Source organism: Bubalus kerabau, chromosome 6 (genome assembly GCF_029407905.1).
Source record: "Bubalus kerabau isolate K-KA32 ecotype Philippines breed swamp buffalo chromosome 6, PCC_UOA_SB_1v2, whole genome shotgun sequence".
NCBI classification, from domain to species: domain Eukaryota; kingdom Metazoa; phylum Chordata; class Mammalia; order Artiodactyla; family Bovidae; genus Bubalus; species Bubalus kerabau.
Genome location: NC_073629.1, coordinates 51,984,978 through 52,009,365, shown reverse-complemented (window position 1 = coordinate 52,009,365; position 24,388 = coordinate 51,984,978). Strand labels below are relative to the sequence as shown.

Here is a 24,388-nt window from a genome sequence, read left to right as displayed (position 1 = left end):
GCCATATACTTCCTAAATCCAGTGGATGCTTTTCAACTCCAACTCTACAGACTACTTCTGCTGCATTTAACAGTAGCAATCATTTCTTTCTTTCTAAACTCTACCGCTTCAGTTTCTGTGATATTTTCATCACCACTTTGACACTCCTTTCTTAGTCTCTCTGATGGGCTTGTTTATGAGCTGGTACCCTACAGGGTAAAGCTGAAAGCTAAGCGCTGAAGAATTGATGATTTTGAACTGTGGAGTTGGAGAAGACTCTTGAGAGTCCCTTGGACTGCAAGGAGATCAAACCAGTCAATCCTAAAGGAAATCAGTCCTGAATGTTCATTGGAAGGACTGATGCTGAAGCTGAAACTCCAACACTCTGGTCAGCTGATGTGAAGAACTGACTCATTGGAAAAGACCCTAATGCTGGGAAAGATTGAAGGCAGGAGGAGAAGGGGATGACAGAGGATGAGATGGTTAGATGGCATCAATGACTTGATGGACATGCGTTTGAGCAAGCTCTGGGGGTTGGTGATGGACAGGGAAGCCTGGCGTGCTGTAGTCCATGGGATCGCAAAATGTCGGACATGACTGAGGGACTGAATTGAACTGAACCCTACAGGGTTCAGCCCTGAATTCTTTTCTCACACCGATTCACCTCTTTAGGTTAATCTCATCACTCTTATTCAAAATTTGCTCCTTAAAAACCTGCTCTCTCTGAGTATTAGATATACATATATATATATTTTAGAGATAATTGCTAATCTGGTTAGGTGTCACAATGGCATTGTGGTTATGTTTTTTAAAAAGTCCTTACCAATTAGAGAAGCATACATAAAGACTCACAGATGAAATGATATATCTAGGACTTGCAATAAAATACTACAGCAAAAAGGGGGGAAGGGATAAATTAGAAGACTGAGATTGACATATACACACTACTGTATATAAAATAGATAACTAATAAGAACCTACTATATAGCATAGGAACTCTACTCAATACTCTGTAATGAGCTACAATGGAAAAAAAATCTAAGAAATCGTGCATATGTGAATAAGTGATTCACTTTGCTGTATTGCAGAAACTAACACAACACTGTAAATCAACTATACTCCAATAAAAATTTAACACATTAAAAAAAAATTAACTTTACATTGCTTATCAACTCCAAAAAAAAGGGGGGGGTAGGCTAGATAAAACAAGATCGGCAAAAACGTTAATTGTTAAAGTGAGGCAAGGGGTACATGAGACTATGTTACATTGGTCCCTCTACTTTTATGAATGTCTTTAAATTTCCACAATGAAAAAAAACTTAAAGCACAGAACCCCCTACTCCTTGCTTGTGTATTCTCTATCTCAATTACTGGAACCTATACCTGTCCTATTATTAAGCAAAAAACCTTGTCCATAACTCAACTTTTTTACTATTTTTCTAAATTCAGTCTATGACCAAACTTTGCAATTTTATCTACTTATAAAGTTCTCAAATCTGCCTTGTCTTCTTTTCATTCTCTTATCATTCTCTCTTAACTTAACTCTCATCATTCTCACTTAACTCCCAAAAGATACCTAACCAATCTCCCTACTTCCATTCTTATTTAAGTTCAACCTCCATTACAGTGGTGAACTCAAAACAGTTTGATTACATCACTCCCAGCTTTAAGTTTCCAACTTTCATAGCCATCTTCTTAAAATGGGGTACATATATCACAAATGGTGAAGTCTGTACTGTTTCCAGAGGTTTATACTGTACTCTCGCTTGCAAAAATGAAGCCCCAGGTTTTTATATACTCCTGGGAAAATCCATTCCCCCTCCCTCTTCATCACCCATGACCTCTTCACTACTATTTAACTACATATCTGTTATATCAGTTACCAATCATCTCTCATCTTAGAATCTAGCTTCTCTAAAGTTCTGGCATCTTCTCTCCTAATTCCATCTCTCCTCAAATTTCAAATTCTGAATACAGAGGGCAGACTACAAGGTATACACGAATTCTGACTAAGCAGAGGTGTGGTGCCCTACCCCCTGAACATGCTCAAGAGTCAACTATATGTTAGGATCTTAAAAAAAAAAAAAAAAGAAATATATATATATAAAGGAGAAAAACATCTGGAAGGTGGTGTGAGATAACAGAAAATATATACGGGTCTCTGCTACTGGTTGTTGGCACAGTGTTCCTGTTGTTGTTCAGTCACTAAGTCGTGTCCAAACTCTTTGCAAGCCCATGGGGCTGCAGCATGCCAAGCTGCCCTCTCCTTCACTATGTCCCAGAGTTTGCTCAAATTCATGTTCACTGAGTCAGAGATGATTAACCATCACATCCTCTTCCACCCTCTTCTTTTGCCTTCAATCTTTCCCAGCATCAGGGTCTTTTCCAATGAGTTGCCATTTCACATCAGGTGTCTATAAAGTACTGGAGCTTCAGCATCAGTCCTTCCAATAAATAGTCAGGGTTTCTTTCTTTTAGGATTGACTAGTTTGATCCCCCTGCTGTGGAAAGGACTCTCAAGAGTCTTCTCCAGCACCACAATTCAAAAGCATCAGTTCGGTGCTCAGCCTTCTTTATGGTTCAACTCTCACATCCATACATGACTACTGGAAAAACCACAGCTTTGAGCGTACGGACCTTTGTCGGCAAAGTGATGTCTTTGCTTTTTAATACGCTGTCTAGGTTTGTCATAGCTTTCCTTCCAAGGAGCAAGTGTCTTTTAATTTCATGGCTGCAGTCATTGTCAGCAGTGATTTTGGAGCCCAAGAAAATAAAATCTGTCACTGCTTCTACTTTTCCCCCTTCTATAGTGATGGGACTGGATGCCATGATCTTAATTTTTTGAATGTTGAGTTTTAAATCAACTTTTTCACTCTCCTCTTTTATTTTCATCAAGAGGCTCTTTAGTTCTTCTTCACTTTCTGCCATTAAAGTAGTATTATCTGCATATCTGGGGTTGTTGATATTTCTCCCAGCAATCTTGATTCCAGCCTGTGATTCATCCAGCCCAGCATTTTGCATGATGTTTCAGGGTTCCTGAAACCTTTTCTAAGTGATAAGAGCACTAGGAACATCTGTTCTAATACTGGTGTTTAACCCTGTCCCTGACACAGTGCTCTAAAACCTCTGTAAATTTCTGTTATAAGACAGTAGAAGCATCTTTTATTCTAGTAAAGAGATTCTGAGTGGGCACTAAGATGGCTCCTGGGTAGGGGGTGGTAACCAGAAAGAACAAGCCATGATTAGAAGCTTGGAATTTTGAGTCCAATCCCCCAGTTCTAGAGACGGGAGGGACTGGAAATGGAGTTAATGTTTTATCATGTCTAAATGAGGAAGCCTCAATAAAATCCCCAAAATATGAATTTCAGAGAGCTTCAGGCTAGAGATCACAGTGTCCTGGGATCATGATGTATTCCAACATCATGAGACTAGAAGCTCCTGTGCTTAGGACCCTCCAACACCTCGCCCTATGTAGCTCTTCATCTGGCTGTTCTTCTGCATCCTTTATCATATCATTTAATAAACTAGTAAAATAAAGTAAAGGTTTCCTTTTAATTCTGTGAGCTGTTGTAGCAAATAATCGAACCAAATAGCAGAAGGTCATGGAATCTCCCATTTGTAGCCAAGCCAGACAGAAGTTGTGGGTAAACTGGGAACCTAAGACTAGCAACTGGCATCTGAAATAGGGAGCAGTCTCATGGGACTAAGCCCTTAACTTGTGGAATCTGATACTATCTCCAGGTAGTTAAGTGTCAGAATTGAGTTAAACCGTAGGATGCCCAGTTGGCACTGCAGAATTGTTTCATATGGGGGGAAAAAACCCACACATTTTGTGACCAGAAATGTCAGAAGTAAAGTGTTTTGAGTGAAAGTAAAGGAAAAAGACATAGGAAAACTGCAGAATTTTCCTGTACAGGTGTTAATATTATTTATATCTGGTTATTGAAATTATTGCTATTTATTTTTCATCTTTTTAACTATGTTCTACAAAAAATACATATTGCTTTATTAATATATGTGTCAATTTACATGTCCATGTGCTGCAGATGAGAATATAGCAGGTAATATTTTAGATTACAGATTTTATAACAAATTAAATTAGCTGTACTTACTATTATTTCGGATGCAAAACACTTTAAAGGATCATCTCCAGCTTCTTCAGACTGCTCAAGGAATTGTGCTGTCAGCAAAGGGCATTTCAAGCTTTTCAAACAACTAAAATGTAAGAAATAGGTAACTATGAATACAGCACTTCCTAAGTATAAAATAACTAGTTTTCACATGAAAAATAACATAACTAACATGAAAAATAACAATAAAAAATAAAATAACCAATAACTCAGTGGTCTGTAAAACTGGTGATATAAGATTTTTCTTACTACTAATGGGGAGAGCATAAGAATACTGTGCTAGACTCACTGTGCAGAAAGTCACTTTCATGTCTGGACTATACTGATGCATACTGAGTATTTGTCTTAGGACAGTGTTAGTGTATACGTAGTTTTCATAAGTTCAAGGAAAACCAGGACAATGCAGTAATTTTTTTCATAGAGCTGTATTTGTTTTATTTAGAAAACCAAACTTTATTCTGTGATTAAGCCCTACCTATTTCTTTAGTTAAAACGTATTTTCTTTCATGAAACAATGAGTTTTATAAATGGTAAAAAAGAAAAAAAAAGGTTTAATATCCTAGCCTGACAAGATAGAAAGCTGACAGCAGTTTTAGTCTCCCCAATTTTAAAACTAAAATTATTGGTACATGTAATTCAATATAATCCAGTCCAGCACTGTCTAACAGTCCTATATATAAAGTCCCTATGTAATTAAAAATTTGTTAGCAGTCACACTAAAAAAGTAGTAGGAGACAAGAGAAATTAATTTTAATAATTTATCTTATTAACCCATATATTAGAAACATCATTTCAATGTTATCAGTATAAAAATTATTAAGATATTTTAGTATCTCTTTTAATAACAGGTTGTTGAAATACAGGGAATATTTTACACTTACAGCACTAAATTTGGATTAACCATGTGTCAAGTGCTTGACAACAATACACAGTACTCCTTTGCACAGCCTATAGTACCCCTGGTGTGAATGCAACAGGGTTCTCTACTACTGTTTTTGTTATCAAATCAGAATTTCAACTGTCTGGTGCATCTTTTGCTGCTTTCAAAGGCAGAGTAAAACATAATTCCCCTGGAAAAAAACAGATTCTTTGAGCTACAACTATCTATTCTTCCACTGCTACTGTTCACTTACCACAAGTAAAGGCAATCTATAAAAGAATATAAGTAAACTAAAAAAAATGGATGTTTGTTTTAATTTTTTTGAAAAGTGAAAGTTGCTCTGTTGTGTCCTGCTCTTTGCAACCCCATAGGCTGTGGCCTGCTAGGCTCCTCTGTCCATAGAATTCTCCAGACCAGAATACTGGAGTGGGTAGCTGTTCCCTTTTCCAGGGGATCTTCCAACCCAGGGACTGAACCTAGGTCTGCTTCATTGCAGGTGGATTCTTTACCATCTGAGCCACATGTACATATGATACTTAATTTTTAAAAATATCATTAAATGCCCATGTTACATCAACTGAATTCCCTATTCTTCTAAAATTCAAATTTTGAAACTAGATTTACTTTCCATCACAAATAAAGAAACATTTTAAATAACTGAACTATCAAATACTTAAGTTCATTATGAATTGTTCTTAAAAATATACTTACAATTTCAGTATTTCATCTTTTAATTTCTCATTTTCCATTGAGTTTTCCTTGTTATCAATGACATACTCCACAAAAGGTTTAGTGAACTCTATTAAGGCCTTGCAGCACTGACAAAGGCCATAGTCATCTGCCTGTATTTGTTCTTTTGAGTATGGAACAGGAAGGAGAGAGAGCTGACTCCAAAGTGTAGACAATGCTAACCCAACTGAATATGCCTTGTTGTTACGAAGTTTCTGAATCACTAAAACAGAGACCAAGTTGTTACTTGAGGCTGCCTCATGAAGTATAGTAAACAATGAAGAATAAGTCCAATAAATGCCAAATTACCACATACAGTTTCTCCCTCCACATTCCAACAACTCTGATATCAAGATGACATATAATAGCCTAACTGGCAGTATTTTTTTTCCTTCTTAGAGGTGCATAAAATAAAGCACCTTACGATCATGGCACTTTACAACAGATGCCATGAAATTTTGTTTAGGTATGTTCTTACCAGGTTACATACTTAAAACTTAAAGAAGTAATTCTTTCTGTATTCTTTGGTTGTTATAAGCATAACATAAGAACAAGTATCTTATAAACTATAAATCACTGTAAAAATGAAATGTAGTAGTATTAGATTTTTCTTTCTAGAAGACTTTAAATATTTCAATTGATACAAATCTGCTGGGCATTCACATTTAAAACAAATTTACTCTAGTTTCTGATCCCAGGTCCTTCTGATAGACTGTGTTACATGTTGGTTATAAAATGGTAGTCTCTTCCCATGCATAAATACTATCTGCCTTGGTTGCCAAAGTCGATTACTTACCAGTACCTTTTTTTTTACTCAGTCATGAAAACTTTTCTTTCCACTTGTTTCATTCTTCAGTAATACCTTTATTATTCCTAATCCCAATCTCCTAAGGCAGAGGCTGAGCAATGCCCTGCCTGATACCATTCTTAATTAAGATACAAGGCTACCACAACAAAATCAGATTGAGCAGTGCAGAACAGCCAAAACATATCCTTCAAATGTTTACAGGAAAAATTCTAAATATAAGTTGCAGATAGGAAGGTTAAGCAAAAAGCTATAGGTTATAACAAAGCATGGGAAAAGGGGCATGACATTCAACAATTTACTGGGTACCCACACTGTGCCAGGTATTGCCATCTTTCTATGAGCAGTAGGATTCAATCTGGCATTGCTATTACTAGTTTAAGCAGAGTACTCAATAATTAGGCATAAACTATACTTTGGTAGACTGTTGACATCTTGGAGTAACGTCAAGGCACTTACACAAATAAAACAAGGAACACTTAGGTATCAATATACTCATTACCTGTTTGTAATGGCTGAAGTAAAAGAAGAATAACTTGGGATATCTGTTTTCCGGAGGGCTCTTCAATCAGTTCAAGCAAACCCAACAATAATTCCTTTGGATTACATAACTATAAAAATATTCACAATTGAACCTGTTTAATACAAGTTGTATTTAAAGCCACATTATTATTATTTTTAAAAGGCATATACTGAGATAATATAATTATTTTTGCATATGAGTAAAACATCTCATAAAAATGTTTTTCAAAAATACACTGGCAAAACCCAGAGTCTGTGACTCTATGAAAGCAAGCAATCAAGGTCTCCTAATGGACAGCTTCATTTAAGAGACTTAAATTACTGATGAATGGAAAAGTTAGAGAAATAGGGGAAAGGACAGCCTGATCACCAGAGCTGAGGTTTCTTTTGAGCTTTGATGTCTATTCTGAAGGCTGTCTTCATTTTCCAGAGCTTCCAGCAGGTGGGACATTTCTATCTCACACTGCCAGGGTGTTTAGATGAGTGCAGAGTCTCTTTTGTCTTTCCTGAAGAAACAAAACTTTGCATTGCTTTCTAACTGGTCTTATCACCTCACCTGCCTTGTTTTTCTGAAAGCTCTCATAGTTAATAACTAAAACCTAGGGAGTTCCTTCTTTCCAAGTATATATTTGTGTTTATTTACAGTGATCTCTAAGTGGCTTCTTATAATTTACTTTTCCTTAGAATTTCTCTCTCTTAACTATCATTTTTGGATTATAACTCTATTAACCTTTTACTCAGAGCCTCTTTCTAAGGTGGTCAGTTACACCTAATATGTTTGCTACTTCTACGTCCATTGTGATCACTAGCATTCTAGGTTTTATTTTTTAGATTTCTTTGTGGTATATTCTTTTAGGGAACATACCACAGAAAAAAGAGGACTGGGATTTGATTTTACTTTCAACATTGCCAAAAGATCAGTGTGGCCATGAACTACCTCCCTAAATTATCTAAAGCATTAATTTCACATCTATATAATAAGCTACTTTAAAAAAAATAGATCTTTTTAGGTCTCTCTTTGAAGATTCTAAATCAGTGGATCTAAGATAAGGTCAATCTGATCACACAGACCACAGCTTGTCTAACTCAGTGAAACTAAGTCATGCCGTGTGGGGCCACCCAAGATGGACAGGCCAGGGTAGAGAGGTCTGACAGGATGTGGTCCACTGGAGAAGGGAATGGCAAACCACTTCAGTATTCTTGCCTTAAGAACCCCATGAACAGTATGAAAAGGCAAAAAAATAGGACACTGAAAGATGAACTCCTCAGGTCGGTAGGTGCCCAATATGCTACAGGAGATCAGTGGAGAAATAACCCCAGAAAGAATGAAGGGATGGAGCTAAAACAAAAACATACCCAGTTGTGGATGTGACTGGTGATAGAAGCAAGGTCCGATGCTGTAAAGAGCAATATTGCATAGGAACCTGGAATGTCAGGTCCATGAATCAAGGCAAATTGGAAGTGGTCAAACAGGAGATGGCAAGAGTGAACGTCGACATTCTAGGAATCAGTGAACTAAGATGGACCGGAATGGGTGAATTTAACTCAGATGACCATTATATCTACTGCTGTGGGCAGAAATCCCTTAGAAGAAGTGGAGTAGCCATGATGGTCAACAAAAGAGTCCAAAATACAGTACTTGGATGCAATCTCAAAAATGACAGAATGATCTCTGTTCGTTTCCAAGGCAAACCATTCAATAACACGGTAAACCAAGTCTATGCCCTGACCAGTAACGCTGAAGAAGCTGAAGTTGAACGGTTCTATGAAAACCTACAAGACCTTCTAGAACTAACACCCAAAAAAGATGTTCTTTTCATCATAGGGGACTGGAATGCAAAAGTAGGAAGTCAAGAGATACCTGGAAAGAGAGGCAAATTTGGCCTTGGAGTACAAAATGAAACAAGGCAAAGGCTAACAGAGTTTTGCCAAGAGAATGCATTGGTCATAGCAAACACCCTCTTCCAACAACACAAGAGAAGGCTCTACACATGGACATCAGCAGATGGTCGACACCAAAATCAGATTGATTATATTCTTTGCAGCCAAAAATGGAGAAGCTCTATACAGTCAGCAAAAACAGACCGGGACCTGACTGTGGCTCAGATCATGAACTCCTTATTGCCAAATTCAGACTTAAATTGAAGAAAGTAGGGAAAACCACTAGACCATTCAGGTATGACCTAAATCAAATCCCTTATAATTATACAGTGGAAGTGAGAAATGGATTTAAGGGACTAGATCTGATAGACACAGTGCCTGATGAACTAGGGACGGAGGTTCGTGACACTGTACAGGAGACAGGGATCAAGACCATCCCATGGAAAAGAAATGCAAAAAAGCAAAATGGCTGTCTGAAGAGGCCTTACAAATAGCTGTGGGAAGAAGAGAAGCGAAAAGCAAAGGAGAAAAGGAAAGATATACCCATTTGAATGCAGAGTTCCAAAGAATAGCAAGGAGAGATAAGAAAGCCTTCCTCAGCAATCAATGCAAAAAAATAGAGGAAATCAATAGAATAGGAAAGACTAGAGATCTCTTCAAGAAAATTAGAGACACCAAGGGAACATTTCATGCAAAGATGGGCTCAAGAAAGGACAGAAATGGGATGGACCTAACAGAAGCAGAAGATATTAAGAAGAGGTGGCAAGAATACACAGAAGAACTGTACAAAAAAGATCTTCACGACCCAGATACTCATGATGGTGTGATCACTCACCTAGAGCCAGACATTTTAGAATGGGAAGTCAAGCGGGCTTTAGGAAGCATCACTACGAACAAAGCTAGTGGAGGTGATGGAATTCCAGATGAGCTATTTCAAATCCTAAAAGATGATGTTGTGAAAATGCTGCACTCAATATGCCAGCAAATTTGGTAAACTCAGCAGTGGCCACAGGACTGGAAAAGGTCAGGTTTCATTCCAGTCCCAAAGAAAGGCAATGCCAAAGAATGCTCAAACTACTGCACAATTGCACTCATCTCACATGCTAGTAAAGTAATGCTCAAAATTCTCCAAGCCAGGCTTCAGCAATACATGAACCGCGAGCTTCCAGACGTTCAAGCTGGTTTTAGAAAAGGCAGAGGAACCAGAGATCAAATTGCCAACATCCGCTAGAACATCAAAAAAGCAAGAGAGTTCCAGAAAAACATCTATTTCTGCTTTACTGACTATGCCAAAGCCTTTGACTGTGTGGATCACAATAAACTGGAAAATTCTGAAAAAGATAGGAATATCAGACCACCTGACCTGCCTCTTGAGAAATCTGTATGTAGGTCAGGAAGCAACAGTTAGAACTGGACATGGAACAACAGACTGGTTCCAAATAGGAAAAGGAGTACATCAAGGTTGTATATTGTCACCCTGCTTATTTAACTTATATGCAGAGTACATCATGCGAAATGCTGGGTTGGATGAAGCACAAGCTGGGATCAAGATTGCCAGGAGAAATAGCAATAACCTCAGATATGCAGATGACACCACCCTTATGGCAGTAAGTGAAGAAGAACTAAACAGCCTCTTGATGAAAGTGAAGAGGAGAGTGAAAAAGTTGGCTTAAAGCTCAACATTCAGGAAACTAAGATCATGGCATCCAGTCCCATCACTTCATGGCAAATAGATGGGAAAACAGTGGAAACAGTGGCTGACTATTTTTTTGGGCTCCAAAATCACTGCAGATGGTGATTGCAGCCATGAAATTAAAAGACACTTACTCCTTGGAAGGAAAGTTATGACCAACCTAGACAGCATATTAAAAAGCAGAGATATTACTTTGTCAACAAAGGTCCGTGTAGTCCAGACTATGGTTTTCCCAGTGGTCATGTATGGATTTGAGAGTTGGACTATAAAGAGGGCTGAGCACAGAATTGATGCTTTTGAACTGTGGTGTTGGAGAAGACTCTTGAGAGTCCCTTGGACTGCAAGGAGATCCAACCAGTCCATCCAAGGGAAACTGGTCCTGGGTGTTCATTGGAGGGACTGATGTTAAAGCTGAAACTCCAGTATTTTGGCCACCTGATGCAAAGAGCTGACTCATTTGAAAAGACCTTGATGTTGGGAAAGATTGAAGGCAGGAGAAGAAGGGGACGACAGAGGATGAGATGATTAGATGGCATCACTGACTCAATGGACGTGAGTTTGGGTAAACTCCGGGAGTTGGTGATGGACAGGGAGGCCTGGCGTGCTGCGGTTCATGGGCTCGCAGAGTCAGACACAACTGAGCGACTGAACTGAAATGAAGATAAGGTTGTATAATTCTTACATCCACAAAATTTGGGAAAAATGAAATGGAATTGCCCATCCGATAAATAAGGATGGGCCTATTCTCCAAAGAGTTTCCCCCTATATTTTCATGTACTAAAGCTTTCTCACCAAAAACAATAAAGGAAATTATAAAATACTGCTGCATATTGCAACAAAGTGAATCTAGTTTTGTTAACTTACCTTTACCAATAAATCAAGCAGCAGGAAATGACACTTTATTTTATCATCTTCCTTCTCATTCCTTAAAAGTGATCGAACAACAGGACCAACAAGATTCCAGCCCATATTCTTGACAATGACCTGTAAAAACGTTTTCAGAGTAAAGCAAATACTGCCATCTACAGGACTCTCACAGTGAGCTTTCTTAACCTGGTGAAGCTTACAATTTCCTCAAAAACAGAAAAGATGAGGCAAGTGTGTCCATGAACATCTCCCCATTGACTTCCTAGGACTGGCAGCTAAGAGATAACAAATTCTAAACTGGTTTTTAATACTTACACTGAGGAAAAGCAAATGAGTCTTTACTTTTAATCAGGTAAGTTAGTCTTTCCCAGGATTTAAATAGTTCCTCTATTTCCAACAAGAGAGCTAATTTGCTTTATATGAGCAGTACTTAAAATTTTCATGGAGAATTTTGCTCCCAATTCATAAAGAAATCCAGCCAACACTCATGAACCTTTTAAAGTTCACTGGAGAATCTCTAAGTATATTATAATCATGTAACTTCTGTAAACATAAAGGGGATACCACTTCATCAACTTTCTCATCTACAAACAGCTTCTATTTTCAAAGATATTTCAGAATGCTTATACAACTAAAAGTTTAACTTGTAATTCGTGATTCACATTCATTATCAAAACCACTGATTCTCTTTTTTCTAAAGCAATTATTTAGTTAAGATGTATTATAGGCTGCCAACTGTTTGGAGCAAAGGGAAAGGATTCACCCCAGTTTCTCAACATCTGGCCTCTGGATGACATAAAAAATAAAAGGAGATACAAGAAGGTTTTATGACTGAGGAACAATTTCTAGAAATTTTCCATTAAGTACAAAAACTTTTTCAGTCATTTGCTTCTCATCATTAGAACTTGGTGACATGTTTTACTGTAACTCTTCAGCTTATTGAAATCCAACGCAAAATTGAAAATGTTGCAATGTAAAATAAAATGTTGGTGTCGTTTTCTTTTTTAAGGCAGTAAAGTCAGTTTTCTAGCCAATCTCTAGTTTGCCTTCAAGTGTATTAGTTTTCCACTTTCTCCTGGCTTATTTTTTAAAGTTTTCTTTCTTAATCTGGCTTTTTCAGAATCAACTTTAATAAAAAGCAATTTCCTATTACCCATTCTAAACTTAGAAATCTAAAAGAACTTTTCAAAGAAAAAAACACAAGCCACCCTAGAGCAAAACCACTGATTTTCAAAACTATTAGCAATATACTCCACTTCTCTGACCTGCATTCTACTTCAACCATTAGTATTTATCAAACATATTTGATAGGACCCTAGAATACTCTAGGTGCAGGAAGTAAAGCAAAAAATACATCAGATAAGCAATCTATCCTCAAAGGATTCATATTCTAGGTTCATTCAAAAGAAAATACATCTAAGAAGAATACAGATCAGTACAATACTCCCTGAAGGAACTCATTCTTATAAAATAATAAAGGTAGAGTATAAAGTATAGCAGAATAGTCACTTCTAACCAGGGAAAGCGAGAGAGGCTTCCCAGAACAGGGGACGGTTATGCTAAGGCTTGTTAAAGAAACAGAAGTTTATCAGGCATGGAAGTGAATGTGTTAGTTGCTCAGTCATGTCCAACTCTTTCTGACCCTGTGGACTGTAGCTCGCCAGGCTCCTCTGTCCATGGGATTCTCTAGGCAAGAATAGTGAAATGGGGTAGCATTTCTTCTCCAGGGGATCTTCCCAACCCAGGAATTGAACCTTGGTCTCCTGCAAGGCAGGCAGATTCTTTTACCATCTGAGCCACCAGGGAAGCCCATCTCTGAGTATAATTAAGAGAAATTCCAGATTTGAATAAAATTTTACATATCTGAGTTGAAAAAAGGATTGTGACAACATATCACACAATCATAATCTCAGCTGCAAGTTCCCCAGTTATTATGTAAATAATGAATCGTTATGAGGAAGGAGAATACTAACTATCCAGAAGCGACATCTTGTTCAGTTTAATACAAACAACTGTACCAGGTAATAATAATTATTCCCAATTGACAAATGAGAATGCCAAAGTTTAGAGATTACTGAGATGCCTAATGTTTGCTAAAATGTGGCAGAGTCAGGATTTGCACATAAGGCTGTCCCACTCCAAAGCCCACAGTTTTCCCACTGTATTAGTGGTTTCAATGGGGGTGCTTTTGTTCCCAATCAGGGGACATTTGGTAATGCCTGGAGACGTTTTGGTTGTCATTACTGGGGTGACAACTGCTACAAAATATCAATAGTACTAATGTTGAAAATCCCTGCACTATAGCATCTTAGGACAAACTACCATTCCTGTGACTTTAAACAACACTTTTTTTTTTTTTTTTACACAAAGTGGATTAACGGGTAAGTCTTACTCAACCTTGACTGTCACCTTTCTTAGAAAAGAAATCTAAGGTGTACTTTTAAACTCTGTCTTATCAATATCTGAACCTCTGAATTGAGAAAACCACACATGGGACTTCCCTGGTGGTCCAGTGGCTAAGGCTCTACACTCCAACGCAGGCTGGAGGGAGCCCAGGTTTGATCTCCGGTCAGGGAGCTAGATCCCACCTGCCACAGTAAAAAAAAAAAAAAAGATTCTACATGCTGCAACCAAAACCCGGCTCAGCCAAAAAATAAACCACCACACTTTACCAAGGTGATTCTCAAGCTATTAAGGTTAAGCCTCACTATTCTCAAGTCTGTAACAATCACCTAATCTCTAACAGTCAGACACAAATCTACATCTTAATCTCCTATTTCTCTACTGAGCTCTAAACATTACTTTTCAATTACCTGTTGCAGCTTAAACTCAACATTGCCAAACAATGCCAACTTCCTTGTCCATCAAAGGAACTTTCTCCCCTTCTTAAACTGCCTTTTTCTGTTCAGTATATATTATCTCCTCAGAGGCTAGAAACCCCATCATCTTTGTCACTTGTCTCAATCTCACAATCAGTCCTCTCTATTCTACTCTAAAACTTCCTGCAAGTGCTACACAGTGCTATGGAGGTTGACGAAAATTAGTTAAGAGCTCTGAAACCAGGCTGTACAGATCTAAATGTCAGATGTCACATAAAAGGTAAGTAACTTGGGGCAAGTCACTAATTTTTCAGTGACACTTTCCTTATCTAGAAAATCCTATCAAGGGATTCAGGAGAGACTAGGTGAGTTAAAAGATGTAAAGCACCTAAGAGCATCTGGCATATAGTAGATACACAATAAATATTGTTAACTTTTATTAATTTTATTATTAGCTAAAAGTAAGGTACTCTCAAAGGTTCTCCTCTGAGAATGCAATTGGAGAAAACCAAGGAGTTAAAGAAAGCATTATTTTATTTGGGGCTACAGTGGTATTACAAATAAATATCAAAAACAAATGTACTAAATAAAACATCCTAATATTTACTAAAAAAAATTATAAATAAAAAGAGATAAGACCTTTGAACTAGTAAGAGATTCTGTAACAATGTATGATTAAACGGTTTTAGTAATCTAAATACAATCAAGGTGCTCTGTAAGTAATCCTAGGCCAGAATGACTAGAATGTTATAACAAAGAAAAAAATTTTTTTTTGGTGGAGCCACATGGCATGCCAGATTTTTGTTCCCTGACCAGGGATGGAACCTGTGTCCCCTGCAAAGGAAGCACCCAGTCTTAACCACTGGACTGCCAGGAAGTCCCTACAAAAACTGTATAAATAAATAGGACTATAAAGTATGTTCCTTGAAACAAGATGATCTCTTATATAGGAAGTGTGGGGCTGGGATGAGTCCAAAGACAAAATTAGGTGGTGTTATAAACACTGTGTCCCACCTGTTCCTGATCCCAAGAAGATCCTTTACCATTGTGCAGAATGATTTCTGAGACAATTATAGCCGGATGATATTGGCCAATAAGGTCATCCAGCTCTCCCAAAATATTATTTGCATTTTACTTATATTTCAACTGTAACACTTATTCTGGAGAAGCTAAATGAGTTAACAGATATAAACCATCTGTTTATTCTGCCTCTTTATTGCTAGTTCTTTACATGTTTATATCTTCCACTAGACTGTAAGCACCTTAAAGTATATAATTGATCTTATTTCCTTTTTATTTTCCACAGTTTTCTACAGTGGATCTTAAGTTGATTCTTAAATGTTTGCTGAAAAAAATGAATGGATGAATGATAGTATTATGTGCCTATTCTCTTACTAGTAAAGACTAAAAAAGTACACAGAAATATTGTACTTACCTTATTCTTTTCATTCTGAATAATTTCTAATAGCTGATCTATGTGCCCTTCATCTATACATCTTTGGCCTGCTAACTGAAACAGGCCAAAATCTTCCTCTTTAAAGTCTTGCTCTTCTAGGATTTGCTGGCAAAAACAAACAAAAAAACAAGTATGTTTAGGCAAATAGAAATTCAATAACTATTTGATTTTTCTCTAAAAAAAGAAATCTGTTTAAATTCTAGATAAGCTGCACATAAGCATATGTATGAAAATTAAGATTAGGCTAAAAAATACTTCAATAAATCGCCTTGAAATCCACTGTGCCAAAGAAATCTATGATAAGGATCCGTCAAGTGACATATCCAATCTGTCTTCCTGCCTTCATGCTATTTATTCATAGGTCAAAAAAAGCAAGGATTAAATTAGATTAACAATTTGAGTGACTGCAGATGTAATTAAAAATAATCTGTGCTCTTCCCATATTCTGAAAGGTCATTAAATGTCATTAAAAACAAAAACAGAAAAAATTACTTACACATCTCTTTATGATGGACTGTAGTTCCTCCACAGCCATTCCTTATTTTTTCCAGTTTTAATGCTGAAATTGATAATATAAATACACTGTTAACTATCAGTAATACTATACTGAATTATAAGTTACTTCATTCTGATGAATTATTAATAAATACAATAAAGAAAATGGAAGGTTATTAAAGCTGAAAATTTTTTACTGAAACGTTAGCCTAAGAAATTAAAACAAAAAACAAAACAACAAAAACCTCTTGTTTCATCCTTCAAGTTTTTTTGGAGCAAAATTTTGAAAGATAAACTGAAGGGGAAAGAAATTCTTTAGTTCATTCCCAAGAGGTAGCACAAATTTACACTAAGATCTTTTAAAAGACAGTCTCCCCCGCACCCCCCAAAGGTGGGCCTAAAATAATTCTAACTATCAGGGAGCCTTTTTCTTTTCTTCTTTTTTTTTTTAAGTCGCACTTGACAGAAAATGGAGTGTAACACCTGGAGGGGATGAAAGTTGGGATGCCTTCCACCCCAAAAGTAACAAGCATTACAGACCCGGGCATCTGTCTCTAACAGATGTACTGCGCCCCGCCCCATATAATCAATCGTGATAGTGAAATCACTGTATCGCGCGAAGACAGGCAACAGGCCGCCCTCGGGGCAATACCGCCCGGTTCCCAGCCCAGTAGTAGAGGCGGGATTCCGCCGGATCCTCACAGCAGCCGGCTGCAGGGCGAATAAAACCCCAGCGCGCATGCAGGCGGCATCCAAGGGAAGCCATTTCTCCCGGTTCCTGCCTGCGTCGGCCATTGGGCCCCAGACCTCACGGAGGCCTCGACCCCGACGCCGGGTCCTCCGCGGCTCACCTCCCACCGCGAGCCCCGGCCGCTAGGGACCCCGCGTGTATCCGCCTACCGCCAGGCCTCTCGCCCCGCTCACGGCTCTCCTCCGCAGCCGCCGCCGCCGCGCTGCTTTCCGGGTCCCTCCCCTCCTGGCCGGCCCCGCCCCGCGCTGCGCGACGGGAGGCGGAGTCTTGGGGGGAAAGACGCCAAGGTCGGTTCCGACACTGACGACGCGCCCCATGGCCGACTGGGTCGGGCCGTGCTCTGCGGGCCGCAAAGCCCGGCGTCCCCGCGCCTCCCGAGATGTCGCAGGTAGGAGGAAGGGCCTGTTCCCAAGTTTGGAACTGAGAATTCGGCCCCGACAGAATTCCAGACGGAGGCATGCGGGCGCTCCCGAAAGGCTGCCCCAGGGAAGGAGATCCTCGGGGGCAAGAAGGCCAAGAGCTTTCTACCGCCGAACTCTCGCCTTCTGGGAAAGACCTTCGTCCGAATCCCCATCTCTTGACGCTAGTCTTCCAAGATTTCCCCCAAAATGGGCTGGCTGTGCTCCAGGCTCTAAGGGAAAGGGCAGGAGAGCTCCTGAGAGCCTACAATCGGGGTCGTCTGAGTGGGCAGGTGACCAGGAGGGCGTTGGAAGGCCGAGTGCAGCTGGCCTTCACCCTAGCACTGGTCCTCCTTGCAGGTGGGCTGCCCCTATGGTGCCCTGGATCTCTTGAGGGGGGGTCACACCCCTCTTTACCAGAGAACGAACATTGAGGGGGACGGAGAGAGGTTGCCTCTAGATCTCAGGCTTTCAGGAGTGCTTAATTATGCAACTAGGATAATGAGAAAATGCAGTCCTGAAAGAGGTACATTTTAAACAAGAAAAATAATTAGCTTGCAAAACCAAATTGGATTCCCTTCTCATTTCATTTGATTTTCACACAGAGTTGGAAGTGAAATGTGTGGAGAAGAAAGGATGGTCTACAGTTTATTTGGGGAAGAATCTGTCCTGTAACCTGGTGTTCGTGTACACTTGACCTACTGTTTTTTGTTTCTTTTAATGGTAGGTACTAAGCAAACAAGTGCCTTGAACCAAGAAGATGCTTCTCAAAGGTATGAGAACTACAGACAGCTGCTTTCACTTATCTGTTAATCACATATTAATTGAACCATTTGTAAAAAGTGTAATAGGTACTACCTCAGAGAAAACTATTTAGAGAGAAGGGGAAGATCTGAGAAGTACTGTAAACTCTCACATAGACTGTTATTTCCCCTACTCTTCCATGCCTTAAGAAAACCAAGTTGACACTTTTAGATTGCTGGTGAATGTATGACTATCTGTAGAAAAATGTCAGTGGTAATAAACATTCCTGAATTAACTAGGAACCTTTTTTTCATCTCTTCAGATACTTTCCTTTTTGTTTTATATACCAGACTCCAAGAAACTTTTTGTTGTTTTTCTTTGTTTACATCGTGTCCATATTTTCAGCAGAAAGTTGTTCTATACTATTCAGTGAGCATCTCCTAAAAAGGCAACCTTTATCTCCTGGGACAAAAGGTTCTTAGAATAGATGTCATCTTTGAGGATGATGTAACTATATATAAGATTGGTTTTAATTCATTCATTCAAGAATTATTTACTGAATGTAAGATATGCTATATCTGTGTTAGTCTCTGTGGATAAGACTTTTTAATTTTAATTGAACTCTAGTTGATTTATAATATATTAGTTTCAGATGTACAATATATAGAGATTAAATATTTTTATAGATTATATTCTAAGTTATTACAAAATAATAACTAAATTTCCCTGCTATACAATACTTCCTTGTTGCTTATTTATTGTATATATAGTTTGTATCTCTTAATCCCATACCCCACTCTTGCCCTTCCCCCTGCTGTTTCCCCACTGGTAACCACTGATTTGACCTCTATATAAGTGATCTCAGAATATTTGTCTTTCTCTGAGTTACATCACTAAGCATAATATCCTCTAGGTACATCCACGTTGTCGCAAATTGCAGAATTCCATTCTTTTTTATGGCTGAATAGTATTACATGGCATGTGTAAACCACATCATCTTTATCCATTCGTCTGTTGATGGACACTTATGTTGCTTCTGTATCTTGGCAATTATAAATTATGCTCCTGTGAACATTGAGGTGCATGTGTCTTTTCAAACGAGTGTTGTAATTTCCTTCACATGTATATCCAGGAGTGAAGTTGCTGGATCATATGGTAGTTCTGGTTTTTTAGGGAACCTCTATACTGTTTTCCGTAGTGGCTGCACAAATTTACATTCCCACTAACAGGAGGATTCCCTTTTCTCCACATCCTCCTCAACATTTGTTATTTGTAGACTTAAATGAGCCTTTTTGACAGATGTGAGGTGGTATGTCATTTGTGGTTTTGATTTGCATTTCTCTGATGATTAGCGATGTTGAGCATTTTTTCATGTGCCTGTTGGCCATCTATACATCCTTGGGAAAGTGTCCTGTTTCTTCTGCCCAGTTTTTAATTGGATTTTTTTTTTATATTGAGTTGTGTGAACTGTTTATATATTTTGGATATTAACCTCTAATTGGTCATATCATTTGCAGATATTTTCTCCCCATCAGTAGATTGTCTTTTCATTTTGTTGATGGTTTCCTTTTGTTTGCAAAAGTTTTTAAGTATAATTAGGTCCTTCCTGTTTGTTTATATTTGCCCATTCCCTTCACCTTGGAAGACAGATTTTAAAAAATTGCTAAGATTTGTGTCAAAGGCTGTTCTGCCTGTGTTCTCTTTGGGGAGTTTTTCAGTTTCAGAGACCCTGAGGATATGATTTTGAACAGTACAGACACAGTTCCTGTCTAGTAGAACAGAGAAATACCAATTAAATTATCACAAATAAATACATAATTGCAAATGAAAAGACTGTGATGGAACTAAAAACAGAAGAGGTTGGCAGAAAGGGTGGTATGTGTTCAGGGAAAAACTTCTCTGAGAAAGTAATAATTAAACTGACTGGAAATATTGTAAAGTAATTAGCCTCTAATTAAAATAAGTAAATTTAAATTAAAAAAAAATAAACTGATTGGAAGGTTAGGTAGGCATTTACCAGACAGAGTAGTGAGGAGAGACCTCCAGCTAGAAGCACCAATATATGTGACAAGAAAAAGCTTGATCATTTAAAGAAAGGAGAGATACCCAAGGTCGTGTGAAGCATTCTGAGCAAAGGAAGAAAGGAGTGTAGGAATAAGCTAGAGGCAGGGTTGCATTCAAACAATACCAGTAGGCTAGGGTGAGAAATTCAGATTTTCTAAGTGCAAACAAAACTTCAAGTGATAAAGTAATAGAATTTAAGTTTCAAAAGTGTTAAGGATACATTTTGATATTTGGCAAAACTAATACAGTTATGTAAAGTTTAAAAATAAAATTAAAAAAAAAGTGTTAAGGATAATGATCATTTGGGAGTAGAGAAATCAGATGAATTTGAGATCTGTTTTCCTATGGAGCAGAATGACTATACTTGGCTTTAGAAAATAATACAACAGTAAAATTTAGTTAATAATAATAATATACAGGTCTCTTCAACGTGGATCTGACTACACGCCTGAGGAGATTATCTTTTATTCTAAGTACTACGTGAAGCATATAGATAAGCTGAAATGTATTTCAAGCAAATCACCCAGGATGATTTGCTTGAAATTTGCTTGCAGGTGATGATCATCACCCAGGATGATCCTTGAGGGTAACCGACTAGGTGTTGAGAGAAGTGATCCTTCATGAATTTATTCCTACTGAAAAATACTTCTACGTTCAATCCAGCTGAATAATATTAAGCCAGAAATTATAAAGAGCTTTGTGAAAATATAAAACAATTCTGTAACTCACATTGAAGTTTTCATTTAAAAATATGTTAACGTATAATGGATATATTACTATTAAATGAGTTCATGAGTGCTTGAAATTTTTCTCACCTTTAATCCCAGTATGGTAACTACCTTTAATCCCAGTATGGTAACTATCAACAAATACAATCTGCATAAGCAAAAACTAAGATAATAAAGGACCACTGGATGCCCAGAAGTTTGAGAACCACTGCTGTAGACCACACCACGTGTCGTCATGAGGGATAGAAGGGAGCTCTGAGACAGGGCTGTCCATGGGAAACAGCTGTAGATATTCATCAGTTCAGAGGAGTCTGCTGTTCCTGCAGGTTGAGGTAATTAACTCCTTAAGTCAGCAACTCCTAATGCACATTCTATTCTGATCTTACTAAATGACATAGCTTTTATTGGTAAGCAGCAATATGAGGAAAATAATGTTTTTCGTAAAGCTAAGTATATTCGGTACAAAGAACTTTGGCACTGCACAGAAAACTTTTTTCAGTACAAAGAATATTTAATCTGTGTCCATGTCGTTTTTACATTTTTGGTGTAAGATTGGTCTTTATGAGATGGTGGGAGAACAGGTGTTAATTACAAGTTTCTTCTTTGTAGGGAAAGAGCAGATTAACCAAAGTGGTGGTGGTCAGGCTCTCTTGCCCCAGGGCATCTCGCTCTGACCCCAGGTTTTGTAAATACATGGTCATGTAACAGCTGAGATAACTTAGAGCTCCGCGCACGCGTGTCACGATGCACCCACTTGGCCACGGGCCACTTTTGTTCTGTAAACATATGAGCTCCACCTAAAGAGCTTTTTGGCTGCGTTAGGGCTGTGTCCACTGGGTTAGTCATGAGAGGAGAGAATGCAGTGTATCTGCTGCTACAGCTGTTGTTGCAGTCAGGAGAGAATAAATGTGTCTTCACTTACTATGACTCCTTGAGTTTTCTTCCAGGTTCCCTGCCAGCGCCTTGCCTACCCTGGGTTTAGCGAACAGTGTGAACAGTGAGACATTCTTGTTTTAATGTCCTTATTTGTCCCTAGCTGGCAGTCTTGTGTCAATTCTCCAAATTGTTTTTGTAAAACATATTGCTCCAGGCAAGAAATTAGATGCTAAAGTCTTGGCAGTCAATAAAGGTAGGGAGAAAAGGTGAATATATTCTCAGTTCAGTTCAGCCACTGAATCATGTCCGACTCTTTGAAACCCCATGGACTGCAGCGCGCTAGGCTTCCCTGTCCATCACCAACTCCCAGAGCTTGCTCAAACTCATGTCCATTGAGTCGGTGATGCCATCCAGCCATCTCATCCTCTGATGTCCCCTTCTCCTCCTGCCTTCAATCTTTGCCAGCATCAGGGTCTTTTCCAATGAGTCCATTCTTCGCATCCTGTGGCCAAAGTATTGGAGCTTCAGCATCAGTCCTTGCAATGAAGATTCAGGACTGAGTACATTCTAGGTCCAGATATGAGAGCAGTCAAGGTCCAGGATGGCAGCAGAGTTGTTCTGGTGGGCCAGTAGAAACGAGTGTAGCAAACAAGTCACCAAGATAGTTGGTATCTTTGTTCCCATGGTACTGGTTCTCAACCCTGTTACACACTAGGTTTATCTGGAGCACTTTTAAGAGAACACCATTAATTAGAGCCCATCCTGAAAGATTAGCCTGCAATGGGACCTGAGCATGGTATCTTTTTTAAAAAAGGTCTCATCAGATGATCCTAAACTGCAGCTAGAATTGAGGACCACTGTCCTAGGACCATTTTTTGATCAGATAGCCTCTGCTTTTATATGTGTGGGGCCCGCAGAGGCTGACAGATCACTGGTGCCTCCTAGATTGTTGTTTTCCTGAACCATATAGTCATACCGGTATAGTTATTTAGTAAGACTTTACAACAAAATTAAGTAAATACTTCTTTGTGAATATGACTCTGTCCTGTTAAACCAGGCTGGCCATTTAGTTAACATTTGAGAATTAGCACAAAGAAATTTGTATTTAGAGAACAACCAAAATCATATTTTTCTTCTCCATTCCCTTCTGATTTCTAATGATTTCAAGGGAAAAGCCTCCATTTTTAGGTAAAAGCTCAGAGAAATGATAGAGAATGATAAATTATCATTTCAATAATGATAGAGACTTAACTGGCAAAAAAGATTTTCTCCCATTTTCTTTTCTGTAGGATACTCTAAATTCTTCCTTGTTCTCTGAGCCCTGGAAGTCAAATAATCCTGTTATGACAGATGTCAATAACAAGTAGCTTGTTTCCCTTTTGAAAAATACTGGATCAAAAGGAACAGCATTTAAAAATACACATTTAACCTTAATAGCAAAATAGTACATTGTTAGTGTTTAATTTTAAAATGTAGAAAATTGGCTATGCTAAAACTTAAGTAGAATAACTTAAATACCATTTTTTTTTTTTTTTTTTTAATTTTAGGAAAGCAGAACTAGAAGCAGCTATGAGAAAGAAGATTGAGTTTGAGAGAAAAGCTTTACATATTGTGGAACAGCTTTTAGAAGAGAATATTTCAGAAGAATTCCTAAGGGAGTGTGTATGTATTGATAAATTATTACTTCTATATTATGTTGTTGTTTTGTTCAGTGGCTAAGTCAGTCATGTTGGAGTCTTTGCGACCCCATGTTCTACAGTACTCCAGGCTCCCCTATCCTTCACTATCTCCTGGAGTTTGCTCAAACTCATGTCCATTAAGTCGATGATACTGTCTAACCAACTCATCCTCTGCCCTCCTCTTTTTGTTTTGCCTTCCATCTTTCGTAGTGTCAGGGTCTCTTATAATGAATCGGCCCTTCACTTCAGGTGGACAAAGTATTAGAGCTTTAGCATCAGTCCTTCCAGTGAATACTCAGGGTTGATTTCCTTTAGGATTGACTGGTTCATCTCCTTGCAGTCCAAGGGACTCGAGGAGTCTTCTCCAGCACCAGAATTTGGAAGCATCAGTTCTATGGCACTCAACTTTCTTTATGGTCCAACTCTCACATCCATACATGACTACTGGAAAAACCATAGCTTTGACTATATATGGACCTTTGTTGGCATTGTGGTGTCTCTGCTTTTTAATAATGCTGTCTAGGTTTGTCGTAGCTTTTCTTCCAAGGAGCAAGCATCTGAATTTCATGGCTGCAGTCATCATCTTCAGTGATTTTAGAACCCAAGAAAATAAAATCTGCCACTATTGCCATTTTTTCCCCTATCTGTTTGCCATGAAGTGATGGGACCGGATGCCATTATCTTAGTTTTTTGAATGTTGAGTTTTAAACCAGCTTTTTCACTCTCCTCCCTCACCCTCATCAAGCAGCTCTTTAGTTCCTCTTTGCTTTCTGGCATTAGGGTGGTATCATCTGCATATCTGAGATTATTGACATTTCTCCCAGCAGTGTTGCTTCCAACTTGTGATTCATCCAGCCCGGCATTTTGCATGATGTGTTCTGCATATGTTAAT

General features: G+C 38.4%; 2 protein-coding genes across 7 annotated transcripts in view; one reads left to right on the top strand and one right to left on the bottom strand.

Moving 5' to 3' along the window:
• Positions 1-17,253, bottom strand: part of GLMN (glomulin, FKBP associated protein) — a 45,178-nt gene extending 27,925 nt beyond the window's left edge. For 3 of the 5 annotated variants that reach the window (XR_008715780.1, XM_055585162.1, XM_055585163.1), the window contains exons 1-7: positions 17,108-17,233; positions 16,258-16,320; positions 15,741-15,866; positions 11,484-11,603; positions 7,026-7,134; positions 5,701-5,941; positions 4,092-4,194 (exon numbers count right to left, since the gene is read on the bottom strand). Coding sequence is in view for 4 of the 5 variants with exons in the window: in XM_055585162.1 (XP_055441137.1) it covers positions 4,092-4,194; positions 5,701-5,941; positions 7,026-7,134; positions 11,484-11,603; positions 15,741-15,866; positions 16,258-16,296 (738 nt within the window). In the remaining variant the exon portion in view is untranslated. Of the gene's footprint in view, positions 1-4,091; positions 4,195-5,700; positions 5,942-7,025; positions 7,135-11,483; positions 11,604-15,740; positions 15,867-16,257; positions 16,321-17,107 lie in introns of all 5 variants that reach the window. The other 2 variants (XM_055585161.1, XM_055585160.1) reach the window with 2 other exon arrangements.
• Positions 17,171-24,388, top strand: part of RPAP2 (RNA polymerase II associated protein 2) — an 83,750-nt gene continuing 76,532 nt past the window's right edge. Inside the window, exons 1-3 of one of the 2 annotated variants that reach the window (XM_055585158.1) lie at positions 17,171-17,395; positions 18,133-18,178; positions 23,365-23,479. In XM_055585158.1, coding sequence (XP_055441133.1) covers positions 17,323-17,395; positions 18,133-18,178; positions 23,365-23,479 — 234 coding nt within the window. In that variant the 5' untranslated portion in view covers positions 17,171-17,322. The remainder of the gene's footprint in view (positions 17,396-18,132; positions 18,179-23,364; positions 23,480-24,388) is intronic. The other variant, XM_055585159.1, reaches the window with a different exon arrangement.